At 43.6% G+C, this 12,661-nt stretch overlaps 1 protein-coding gene across 3 annotated transcripts in view; it reads right to left on the minus strand.

Moving 5' to 3' along the window:
* Positions 1 to 12,204, minus strand: part of ARHGAP22 (Rho GTPase activating protein 22) — a 113,903-nt gene extending 101,699 nt beyond the window's left edge. For 2 of the 3 annotated variants that reach the window (XM_064463724.1, XM_064463722.1), the window contains exon 1: positions 11,842 to 12,204. In XM_064463724.1, the coding sequence (XP_064319794.1) occupies positions 11,842 to 11,884 (43 nt within the window). In that variant the 5' untranslated portion in view covers positions 11,885 to 12,204. The remainder of the gene's footprint in view (positions 1 to 11,841) is intronic. The other variant, XM_064463723.1, reaches the window with a different exon arrangement.
* Positions 12,205 to 12,661: the final 457 nt, after the last annotated feature.

Here is a 12,661-nt window from a genome sequence, read left to right on the forward strand (position 1 = left end):
AGGGTTGAACTATTTTTGCCTCCCAAGGGAGAGTTGGATGCCTGTCACTTGAATTGCTTACAGCCAGGCTGGACAAAGCACATGAGAATATGCTGGGGGGAACAATGCTGCATATGGTTTCTCAGCATTCCTGAGAGCTGCAGACAGAAAGGGATTGATGGAGCCAAACCTCTCCCTCCCACCATCCTTCAGACCGACTCTTCACTCCAGAGGGGTGTCTGACCCCATGGGCTAATCAGCAAGGCACACACATTGGCACACAGAGTTTTTCCCACACAGAAAGCCAAAACACTGATTTTTCAAAGCTTTACTTTGAGAGCTAGACACAAAAGGCCTACATGCTTTGGGCAATTTGAAAGAAGCCCCTGATTCCACCTTTTTAGAGGTGCTTAAGTGGTTTAACTTCGGGAAGATGCCGCCCTCTGTATGGGAAGGAAACCAGTTGTCACAGAGCATGAGGAGACAGTGGTCAAGTGGAATGTTCAGCCAGGGCTTTCCATCTCTCACCCTAGCACCTCCCTTTGTACCCAGAGCAGCTCTAGGTGAAAGCATCTTAAGCAGCAGGCTGTGGTGGGAAGCAAGCTGGATATACCTTTGCTCCCTACCTTAGTTCCTTAGTTCCTACTGGAGCCCTGGAGTACCTTGCTGAATGTCACTGGGAGCAGTGTGGGCTATGTGGGACAGCGACTGCCTCAGGACAAGGAAAGCGCCATCCCAAAAGCAAGCGCAGTTAGCGCTGACAGTACGGCTGACGGGAATAAGGGTCCAAGATTCAAAAAAAGACCACTGTCCTGAAAGTAAGGGGACAAGCATTAGCGAGTCCAATGGGGAAATTTAAATTAGCCACTCAAACTGGATAAGTGTGTCTGCTGCCCATCCAACCACCAAACATTAAACAAGGTTTGGAGGGGAAAAACTTCCTCCATACATGCAGTATTTTCTCTCATCCTCACGATAGCAGTAACAGAGCCCAATCCACTTGGTTGGTAATGGCCAACTCACAGTAAACAACCAACTCACAGTTGGTCCTGTTACAGGGACAAATGGCCAAGAGAAGCCGTATCTGAAATTATTGGGAAACAACGGTTGTACCTCATACTGCTGGGTACTGCGGGGGCATCAACTGCTGACTCAGTGTCACAGGTTATTAATGAACTGACACACATATTACACTTCCCAGTTGAAGTGTAATGGCCTTTTCATAGATTTGTTAGAACTGAGTTAATTTAAAAGGAGATTTTCAAATAGCTCGTCTCATTCATTTCTCAACTCCCCATCAGATTCACTTGCTCAGTTCATTAAACCTGCCAACATGGCACGACTGAATATTCGTTTCTTCTCGGAGATGTTACCACACTAGGAAAGTTTAGAAAGAACATTTTTTCTGCAAAGGCTGTGGGAGGGCAGAGAGCCTCTCCTGCAACCCCAACTGCTCCCAAAGCAGTACTGAAATTCATCAGCTTTGCCCTAACAGGACCCAGACCTCCCAAAAGCTTACTCAAATTGCTTACAATTATTGTCAAAGCCTCTGCCAGAGAGACCACACTGCGAACCTTCTCTCCTTACTAGCAACTTCTGAAGACAAGAAATCCCTATAAGAGCAAGGGGAAGGTCCTGTCTATGGGGTCAAGCTATGGCAAACTCCAGCCCATTTCCTCGTGTGGCACCTGCCAACTGTAGAATGGAAAATGGAGCCATGGGGTCACCCGCACAGCACACCTGCTGTAACGTTTTATACGCCATGTCCCCTTCTTGGTTAAAAACAAGTTGATTGACTTGTTCTTTTCAGAAGCATACTGGCTATATGAGCTACAAAACCTGCCTTTCAGACTGCCGTTACGCTGCCTGAGGCAACTGCTGAAATTAAAATCATTAGTAAAACAGGTAACTGTTATAGTAAAACAAAGAGTCTGTCTGCTACTACAAAGTATCCCAAAGATCAGAACAGTTCCTGAACTTTTTTCCCATGATACTTAAAGAAAGGCAAAATAATTATTAAAAGTAGTGTTATACTGTAAGTATTTTCCATTCTTCCCTTGTGCTCCCTTTAATAGTTTGTTTTATGCTGTAAAATGTAAATTTGTTGGGACATGGACTACCGCCTTGGATAACCCAAATATTAATGATGGAGAAGAAAGCACTGACTTCAGTCCTATTCTACTCAAATATTGGAAGAGTCTGCTTTATGGAAATGGTTTGGGGAGGTGGGGGAGTGTCCCCATTTTAAAGCAACATTCATTCTTGTATGGAGTGGATTGGCATATAACCACCTAGATTATGCTGTGAGACAACTTTCTGAAAGTCAAAATAAGATGCTCAAAACCTTCGATATTATCATACCTCAAAAATGTTGTTGCCTGCTTTTGTTGCTAGATTTACACTTGCTAATAATGCTAGGATTATACTTCCTGAGAATAAATAAAAATCAAGAAAACAGTGTTGTTTATTATTCCAACAAACATTCAAAAACCAGAGGGTTTGTTTCTGGTTTGTTAAATTAGTCACATCCCTAAACACTCTCAGTAGCAGATCTGAAAGCCCCTTTTGCTGACAGCCGCTGCTCACAGCGATCACCTGCGACAGACGCAAGGTGTCCAGCCTTAACATTTGGACAAAGTATCAGATACTAATTACAGTAAAACCAGAGGATAACAACAAGCACTGCTGTTTTCAACATACCAAACTGAAGCATTAACCTCTTCGAGTCAGCAAACACGTCCAAGAAGTTTCGACAACCGTCGTTCACCAGCTGCAACACGAACAAGGCTGTTTTGTACAACCCCCTCCGCTGGCTGGTACCTGCAGGAGTCAGCGGACTACGGCAAGCCTGGAGACCAATTCCCAGGATGTCTTGAGAGAAGCAGCAGGCCAGACACTGCCAACATACCCTCAGCAACACATTGACTTGCATAGGTAAGATCTCCCCTGCTTCCAGAGTCACTCATGGCTTGCTTGTTTGCAGAAGAAAGCTCAGGTCCCAAAAGGCAGCAGGGGATCCCAGCGGTGCCGAACCTCGCTCAGCGCAGCCTGCAACCGCTCCACCACTGCGTTCGGTACCCAAACACTGGTTCCACTGCTGTCATTTCAGTCTGAGAACTGTGCCTGGCATACAGATTATAGCTTGTGGTTTTGTTATTTGGAAAAAAAATAAAGAACAAAAGTAAAAAGAAAGCCTGCTGTGCCAGCTTCAAACACCGTGTTCCTCCAGACACCCCCTCTTTGCTGAGTTCTCACGTACCGCTGCAGAGTGTTCTTCTCCACATCATACACGGGCTAAAAAACCCGGAAATCTCATTTGCTTCATGTATATAACTGAACAAGCTCTGCATCACCCCAATTGGCAATAGCTGATTATTTACCTGTATTTGCTTTCAAGAATACTACTACTTATCAACATAGCAACACAGATGCTCCACACCAAATTGGACGGGTGGACTAGAGAAGAGAATAGCCATGAAAAATATCTACCCTGCTTTGCTCTCCAATTGCTCAGTTATTTATAAGACAGCATGCGGGGTACCGAGCGCTCGTGCAGCAGGGAGGTAGTGGAATTGCTCGCCACACAACACAAGCCTCCGCCCTTTGTTTAAAATGGCATTTTAGGCATCAAAAGTACTGCCTGGTGGATCCTTCTTCAGCAAAAAAACCCTGACGCTGCATGACAAATATTTTCTCAGATTCACCGTTTCACTGATTTTTTCAGATCCAGGACAAAATTACAAGTGACAGAACTAAATATTAAATTTCAGCAGTTTTTTAATTAAGAGATTTGTGTTAAGGGAGATTAGGACAGGATACTTGAACACTGTTGTTTTAGATCCAGATGAAACAACTGAGTTGTTTAAAAAAAGTTTAGACTAGGTAATGCTTTTGATTTTTTCTTTAAAAAGAGTTAACTAGCTCTAATCTGAAGTATAATGTTTCTAGGTAGACTAAATAATTGATTCCATATCTCCAACGAAAATTTGTATTTTTGGGTCACTGAAATTTTACCGCACTCGTATCAGGCTGACTCAGAACAGCTTTTAAAAGAATACATGAATGCAACAGTGCAAAAACAAATGATTCTCAACACTTTCATCAGGAAACAAGAATTCATTTTCTCATTCCCCTGAATATTTGCTGGGCAGCATTTGCCAAGTCACTTTCCTTCCCTGTGCCATAAAATGAAGATAATGGGGTAAAAAACATAAGGCTTGCCTTGTTTAGCTTTTCAGCAGGGTGAACCACAAACCAAAAAATGTAACTGTTGCAGAAAGGCAACTCATTCTGAAATTTATCAAGGGAATCAGCAGATTTTCTGCCCTCTTCTCTGCCCTGATGAGGTTTCACGTAGCATGGCAAGCCAGGCTGGGACATGAGACAGAGGTGTGGACAGACAAACCATAGAGGGTCACTGAAGAACAAGAAAAATGACAGATTTATAATAAATCTCATAGAAAAGCTGGAAAACAGTAGGTTTGCTTAGTCTAAAGATACTGAAGTAGTGATTTCTGATAGTCTCATAGCACGTTAAAGGTTGTCACTGAGAAAAAAGCCTTAACAAAAGACTCAGGCTTTAGGAGTTTCTGCTATTAGTGCTGACTGAAGAATCTTAACAGGAAAATCTTATTTGTGTTATAAATCTTTCATTAGAATTTTAAGACCTTGCTGTGTGTCATCTGTCCAAGATGGTCTACATGCATGTAATTTGGTCTGAGCGCAGGAGCTGGATAAGATGACCTCTTGGTGCAATTCTTACAGCCCCATATTTCCATACCAACACAGAGTCGTGTTCTGCGCCCCCCCCTTTTTTTTTTTAATATTCACATCAACCACTACCTTCCACTTGGCCTCTGGCCTCTGCTGTTGCTTGTTGGCCCGAAGGAAATACAAAGTATATATGAGTATATTACCACAGAAGATGCAGCTACTAACACAGCCAGCGTTCTAAGAATTTATTTCAAACGTTTCAGCCAGCAAGCCCAGAAAAACCTGCCCAAATCTAATGCACTGTACATTTCTCTAGGTGTAACCACCCAGCCCTCCAAATTCAAAACAAAAAACCCTTGATAATGATTTTCACACATATAACATGGGTGACAACTGCTCGCATATGATTAGGTGCTCCTGAACTTTTGTGGGTGTTTAGGTAAAGGCGGTGATTAGGAAAACGTCAGCGTTCCACGAAACCTCAATTTCTGCCATAGCCGTGACGTGCTGAGAGCATAAGCTCTCAAAATGGTATGGCTCAGACTGTCAGGCAAAACCCAGATAGCCTAAAAGGCTGCTTCTACACATGGAAACTCATCAGTGGAGCTGGTTAGCTGGAGTGGGACCTGCAGAACAGCAATGCTGCCTACCAACGCTTCATACGCCGAACTGTATCTCCAGGCCAAAACTTCATGGAGGAGATTGAGCAAATTAATAGTAGATAAAGCTGCATCAGCCAGAGAACCTCTAAGCTCAGTATACCACCGGGCATTAAATAGAGTATTTTAACAGTATCTAAAGAGCACCTGGGCAGTTGGTATTTCTACAATAACCATTAACAGAATGGCTCACAGCAAAAGATAATTGTTTAGCAGTCTGAAACATGCACGAAGCAAGTCTTCAGCTGGCTTCTTGAACAAGTTACCTTATTTCTCTGTGCCTCACTTTGCCTATTGTAACTGTTTTGTGCTTTGGGTTTTTTTAAAGTTTTTAAAAAATATGTATGAATTAATCTCTCTTGCAAAGCCACTCATGTAGACCTCTGAATGAGATATTCTAGATAAAAGCTAGAAGAGGTCAGAAAGGCTCACAAGTCCTTGGTCAAGGATGGAGAGTACCTAAGCGTTCTCTAGGTACAGACCTCTACAGTGTCTTTTTATTTTATACAGTCAGCATTTTCATAAAATTAACACCTCGGAAAAGAATTAGCAACGTTAGCTTCAAGAAGCCTTTCCCACCGCACATCCAATTAAACAAAATTTAACTGAATGGCAGCTGCTTTGTACACTTCATCAAGTCCCAGGAACAATGGACGCAAGCTCTACTTGTGGTAGGATGGCAGGCTGAAAGCCCTTATGTGTAGGTGAACACTGTAGTTATGAAAAAAGAGAACCGAGGATATAAAATGAGTTGGAGGAGAGAGAGCACATCCCATTTCACACCGTTTCGGAAGGTTTCCTGTTACAAGTGAGCGATGTGGTAACAGAGAGCAGAAGCAATGTCACTGCAGGGGTCCGTGCTGCCTTTATGGGCTTTCTCACTACGAGAGCCTGAAATTAGATCAACAAAGTAACAAGACTCTGTTGACAGTAAATACAAACCAGAGGTTGTGTATACAGCAAATGTTACCAAACCTTCAGGTGTTAGCTTCAGTTGTGTAGAGATTAAACACAGCAGGCGGTTTAACCTGTAAAAGGCAGTTCACTGAAGGGGCACCGACGCTCTCCGCTGAGGAAAGGACTGCTTAAGCTTCCCAGCTGATGCAGTTGTTACACATTAAAAGCCTCTGTGCAGCTGCCCCCTGTGTAGCCATGTTCCATAGTTCCCTATTTTTATATACAGGCAGTGATCCACTGCTTTGCTGAATCTCAGCAGCCCCATTTCTGGCTTTGGCCCCACGTTTCCTGTCCTGCAAGGTTGTATCCCACTCCAGTTAATGTGCCCTGTGCTAAGTTTTGGAGAACAGGGTACAACATCGCACAAAGGAACATGTACTTCCTTGGGTGAAACGACAACTGGAAGTATTCAGCACTTTTGGATGCAAAGTATTAATTTTATGGGAAGAAAATAAACCTCTTTTTTTTTTTTCCTTTTGTTGTTTTATTTTAAATTTCATTTAATTGAGATTTATGTCTCCAAGTTACAGCAATCAAAAGCTGTAGAAATAAAACTTTTTATTAGAAAGTGTTTTTAATGAAATGTTTCAAAAAGAGTATTGCAACTAGTTTTACTTAGCAATTAGCTGGTATCTTCCACAATCAGTCCAAAAAACAGACTGTGAATTGGACGATCGAGCCTTTGAAATGCTATCAGCTAATTTCTTTCCTCTTTGGAGCATAAGTACTAGAGACCATAAAGGTTAACTACTTCTCCAGCAACTAACCCAGCAACAGCTCTGCTGTGTCAGGCCAAAGGTTAGTGTTCGCTTTCATTGACAGAACCAGCCACAGAAAAAATTTCTAGATGAGTAATAATTGACCAGAGAACTTCAGAATAATATTTCTTCTTAAAACAAATCTCTCAACTTTTCAAATTTCTCTTTAGTTTTTGAATTTCAGCAAAAATAACCAAAGAAAAGTCTCCCACACACCCCAGGACATACCCCCTCCAAATGTCACCCTTATTAGAGATACGTACATGGAAAAAAAAATGATGAGGAAGCACATTTTGGTGCATAGCAAGGAACACCAGCTGGAGGCGCATGGAGGCTCCATTCTCTGCTGTACTCACGGAGAGATTCTAATTCACTTTTTCCTACATTTTGGAAGAGGCTGTGAATCCCTCTTATCTCCTTTGTTACATCCTGGGTTTTCAAAAAGAATGCAGAATGCTCAGAAAACTCCCCAGTCCTTTTTGCTACTTTGGTTATCATGTAAACTGATCACCTTGTTGAAGTGAGGAACGAGGTCGCATACGAACTTTGTGTACATTGCCACCCAACACAGGCTGCTCTCGACGTGCTTAGGTGCCACCACGCAAAGGAAAGAACTGTTTCTCGTAGGAAGGAAAGTGTGCAAAATAACGAGCACACAGATTCGTTCGTGCATACACCTTCCCATCTGAGGACTGCATGACTCTAGAGAGCCAAGTGTATGAGATTATGGTCAAAACCTACTCAGTAGTCCTAGGGAGAACTCATGCTGGTCTTCTGTTAGAAAGCATCTTTATAGTTACTGTAAAGGCTGAAAAGTATCCAGAAAAATAAGTCGATAGAAGAAACAATTTACTTTCTTTTTTTTTTTGAAAACAGGAAAATTAGTCCCTTAACTCTGAGGTATTATCATGAACCCTAAGACCACATTTCTAAAGTGTTCCAATAGACCAGACTGGAAGATACTGAGTACATTTTATACACATTATGAATGACAGACTTCTGAAACATTGTTTTCCCCTAAAATCTTACCATTTTTGTTCCCACAGCGGAAGGTACTAAGGTCACCCAACAGATGCAACTGACTTTTTCAAGACCTCCCTTTCTATGTCTCTTACACAAAGCACAACCATCATCAAAAAGCCTAGCTAGCATTCATGTCTCAGATAAGCCCCATTTTCCCAGTGTTGCCTTGTCTGACAAGCCCTACACACTTTGCACCTTCTTAAGCACAAAATCGTAACAGAGAGCATGCTTTGGCAGCTGGCATTAGACGAGATTGAAAGGGCAAATACTGTTTGGCTGAAAACTTGAGTTTTACTTCACCCTTCGTGTTTGCCCCGGTTTGGAATCTACCGGTGTTTGAATCGCTTTTGACCACAGTGACCACACTGCGGGTCTCCCTAGGAGTCCTAAATTGAGCAGCCCAAATTGATGACCAGGTTAAAGAAAGCAAAGGCAGTATTCGCATACGGTCTTGATTACATTGCATCACTGGAAAGCCAAAAAAATCTTACACCGTAGTATTGCAGAGATTTCTGGTGAATCGTCTGGTTGGGAACAAGTGCCAGTGTAAGAAATGCCAAGAGAAGAAATACAATCACATAGAAACAAGCAAGGTCAGGAAATAGGCAAGTGTAGATAATCATAGAGGGAAACACACTCCCACCAGCGTCAGGTTCCAGTCTGGTCCAGACTAGTAGGAGCTGACAGCAGTAGTGGGTGAGGTGGGAGGAGGACTTTATTTCTAGTTCCATTCCAATTCCTACCAGCAATCATATCCTTCTCCCACCTTCTGATTTCAGCGCACAGTAAGTCACTGAGTCTAAAGGAGAGGGTAAAGGGACAATTCAGTATTCCTGCCCAGGAATCCGATGCTTTCTAGCCAGTGGGATAATTCTGTTACAGGGACAGCAGTAGGCGGGTGGGTGGGGATGACAACACTCCAGCTCCATCCTGGCCTAAAACAAAAGCAAATATCCCTAAACTCCCACCCCCTTATTAAGCTTGTCTCTGCTAGCTGCAGATAACCAGCTGCATTCAGGGAGACTGACACTTCAGCCTGCCAGTTCTTCTAAGAAATCAGAATCTACTCATCAGTTAGCCTTATCTGTGCCGGGTGTGCTAAAAGCCTATCAAGACAAAAAGCTGATAGGGCAAATGCAGTAACCCAAAACATACTGTTATCAGTGTCCTGGTCCCCAGCCACACCTCTCCTCCCACATCTACTGAAAGTATTCTTACAGCAGAGCAGGACTAGTTGAAGCTCATGGTCAGAAGGGCAGCGCAAGAGCAGCCTAAACCATTCTCTAAAGCCACATACAAAGACTTTTGTGAAATCGTGCCAAAGGAGCCAATGAGCAAAAAAACTTCCAGTGAAGCCATAGAAATAAAATGGTGTGAAAGCAGCACAGGCAATCTCAATCAGTGGCTTCTCTACCTGTTTTATAAATCTAGGAGTATCTGAAAAGCACTGGAAAATAAAATTACTGCTTTGAAGGGGCCTACGCCAAGCACCAAGGAACAAATGAGTTTTGGCAGCATCATATAAAGCCGAATTGGGTCCCAATGAGGAATACAAATCACCGCTTGGCATTTCAGGCCTTCCCCCTCAGCAACTGACCAGCAAGACAGGGCACAGATCTTTTACCTCACTGACCATATTAGTACCAACAGCAAAGCTGTAAAAAACTTGAGGTTTATTAAGTTTCATGTAGACGGAGGCACACGACCTTTGTGAAACAAACTTCAATCTTCTATGAGGGTTAAAAGACTCAGCTAGAGGAAAGATTTATACCGTTGCACAGGACTGACTTAAAAATGTATTTTCAAAATAAGACAAAAATCATGGCAAGGCCTTTAATGAGCTACCCTTGAAAGAAGTCCTCAAAACGATTGTTAGTATTACACACTCAGATTTTGGGAGATTTAATGGCCACATGGCTCCACAGACAAAGTACAGCTTAACAAATATCCACCTCAACCGCACCAGTTCTCAGAGAATTGTGGGGCTTCACCAACGTTGGCAGGTTTACCCAAATGTGCAAAGCTGACACAAACATACTTTGCTCTTCCAAGCCTGAACGCAATATGTGGGCTGAAATATCCACTGTCGGTAGAAGCTCTCCTGAAGAAGATAACTACAGTTTCACTCACGTGAATGAGGTGACTGGGTATATGCAGAAACTAGGACAAATGTTTTTCGATAATCCCCAATCTAAGCCTCCCTTCCTCAACAGATTAAAAATAGAAGAAATTAAAAAAACAGTAGTATTTCCAGTCCAAAATTCAGGGGTATCTCAAAGCTTTTTTCCTGAGCCAGTCTCTAGAATGAAGAGTAAGATACCTTCATCACGTACCACTCAGGGAATCTGGGCACAGTCAACTCAATAAGAGACTGAAATACTAGATACATGTTTACCTGACCTTCCCTACTCCCAACATCTCTCTGAAAGGGAAAATTCATTTCAGTGTTTATTCCTCTTTCTAATATAATTGGTATTGGTATTACCTCAGATCAGCGCTCTTTTCGTTTAGCTTTATACTTTGACTTCATGAGGCTTACGTACATTGATAAACTTTACCCCAATACGATTGTGATGCAGACAGCAGCCTCATACTCACCAGATTTCCACCAATGAGTTTATTTTGCCTTTGTCTCAAAATGAAAAACACGTGTGCTAACTTGCTACAATTGTTAAGACTCATACTTTCAGTGTAGTGATTCTAAGGGTTCACAGTGCTTTTTCCAAAGGTTTGCGCAAGCAGTAACTTAATTTTTTCTTCTGTTTTCTCAGGACTCCAACTTCAGGGGGTCTTTGATTATTGAAAGAGAACTATTTTCAGCTGCCAAAAAGTTAAAACATTTAAGAGTTCATTTTACAAACTCTAAGCACGCTCACGTTGTTGAATGTTATTCTTAAAGGGAAATCACTTTCTGCTGAGAAAAGTTACACTCCAGTTGGGAACGGTGTTCTCTGGAGGTCCTTTCCTACCTGCTCTTCTGTGACAGCAGGTACGGTGAAACTCAGCTGCCCCACTGTTCCCTCAGTGCCATTCCACACACACACTGCTAACACCGCTCGCACGTTGCCTGTTCTTAGACCTCCTGAATCCAAACCACAAATTTCACCAAAGCAAACAGGCTGTCGGGGGCTGGTCCCAACAGGTAAACCCGTTCAGGAGCTGTCTTGGGAGTAACTGGCAATTTATACAGAGGCAGGAGAACCACAGCAGCCTTCCGTGGGTCAGAGGCACTGCCTCCCTGCCTCCTCTCAGCCTCTTCTAGGCCGCTGGGAAAGTAGTCAAGTCCACCAGGACATAGAAGAGAAGACGACAGACTCTGCTGGCTAATTATATTGCAACATCAACAAAATTTCTGAAAAAGAAACAACCGCTCCCCCCCCCCCCCCACCAAACTTTACTTGTTAGTGGAGAAAAAGAAGAACCAATTAATCATGTTTTAAGCATAAGATCACACCCAGAAAGAGTTTTTAGGGTTTGATTTTGTTTTTTTAAATGAACCACGAAAGAAACGATGATACCTTCTGAAGGACTAGACGCTGAACACAGGGAAAAATGGCCTGGTTTCCCATTCCATTTTGCCCCGTTGAGGCAGAAAAGCAGCCCCCACTGCCGCCACCCGGGCTGCAGAAGCGGCCGGTCAGTGGTTCCTGAGCTGGGCTCACCCAGAGCCGGAGCCACAGCTCAGGGCAGGGGGCAAGGACAGGGCCCGCAGCCTCAGTCTCCCTGTCACCCGTGCGGGGGCAGTTGGTTACCTCTGGGCTCCTCACCACAGCCTTTGCAGCAGCGCAACCCCATGGCAGGTGCCAGCGTCCCCCTCAGCCCCAGCAAGGCCGCTCCGTCCCTTGAGGAAGGCTGCCAGGCCCGGGCTCCCAACTGCCTGCTCGGGGGGGGCGACAGCAGGTTGGTGCCCCCAAGGGGTCCCTGCCTCTGTCGTCCGTATTTCTTGGGGCAGACCTCAGCGCCTCCTGGCTGAGGGCAGAGAGCCTCCAGGCTCTCTTTGCCTGTTAAACTTTACCGGTTTATTAGTTCCACTCGCCCCTTTGAAGGGGCGAGAGCTGCCAGAGGCTGCATGATGCGAGCTGCAGATGCTTGCTCTCAGGTGGCTGGAGGGCAGCAGACACCAAACATGAACCCTCAGTGTGCATAAAAAGATACTACAAAGGCCATTTCACCTCTTGCAAAATTATGTCAGCACAGGACAGGGTCCTATCATATGCTTCCCCCTCCCCGCCCCCCACAAGAGTAAACACTTAACCATGTATCTCTGGGAGTCTCTGCAGAGATCATAAGTACTGAGAGTTACAGGGACCTCGCATTCCTGCAAAGGTCAGCACTGGTCTAGCCATATTTAGAAGGCTTGTTTAAACACTTGCTTTTAATTGCATTAACCTAACTAAATCACTCGCCGCAAAGACAAGATAAAAGTTTTGTTTTAAGGAAAGAACAATATCCCTAGAACAGATGTTTGCTGGTTCTCTGATCATTCAGTGTTTGTTTTCTAGACTCTGCAGCACTTCACTTAAACCCTGCTTATTGAAGACCCACTGCCCAGAAGCAGCAAAGCCCTAAGCG

The sequence above is a fragment of the Phalacrocorax carbo genome, chromosome 12 (genome assembly GCF_963921805.1).
Source record: "Phalacrocorax carbo chromosome 12, bPhaCar2.1, whole genome shotgun sequence".
Lineage (NCBI taxonomy): Eukaryota > Metazoa > Chordata > Aves > Suliformes > Phalacrocoracidae > Phalacrocorax > Phalacrocorax carbo.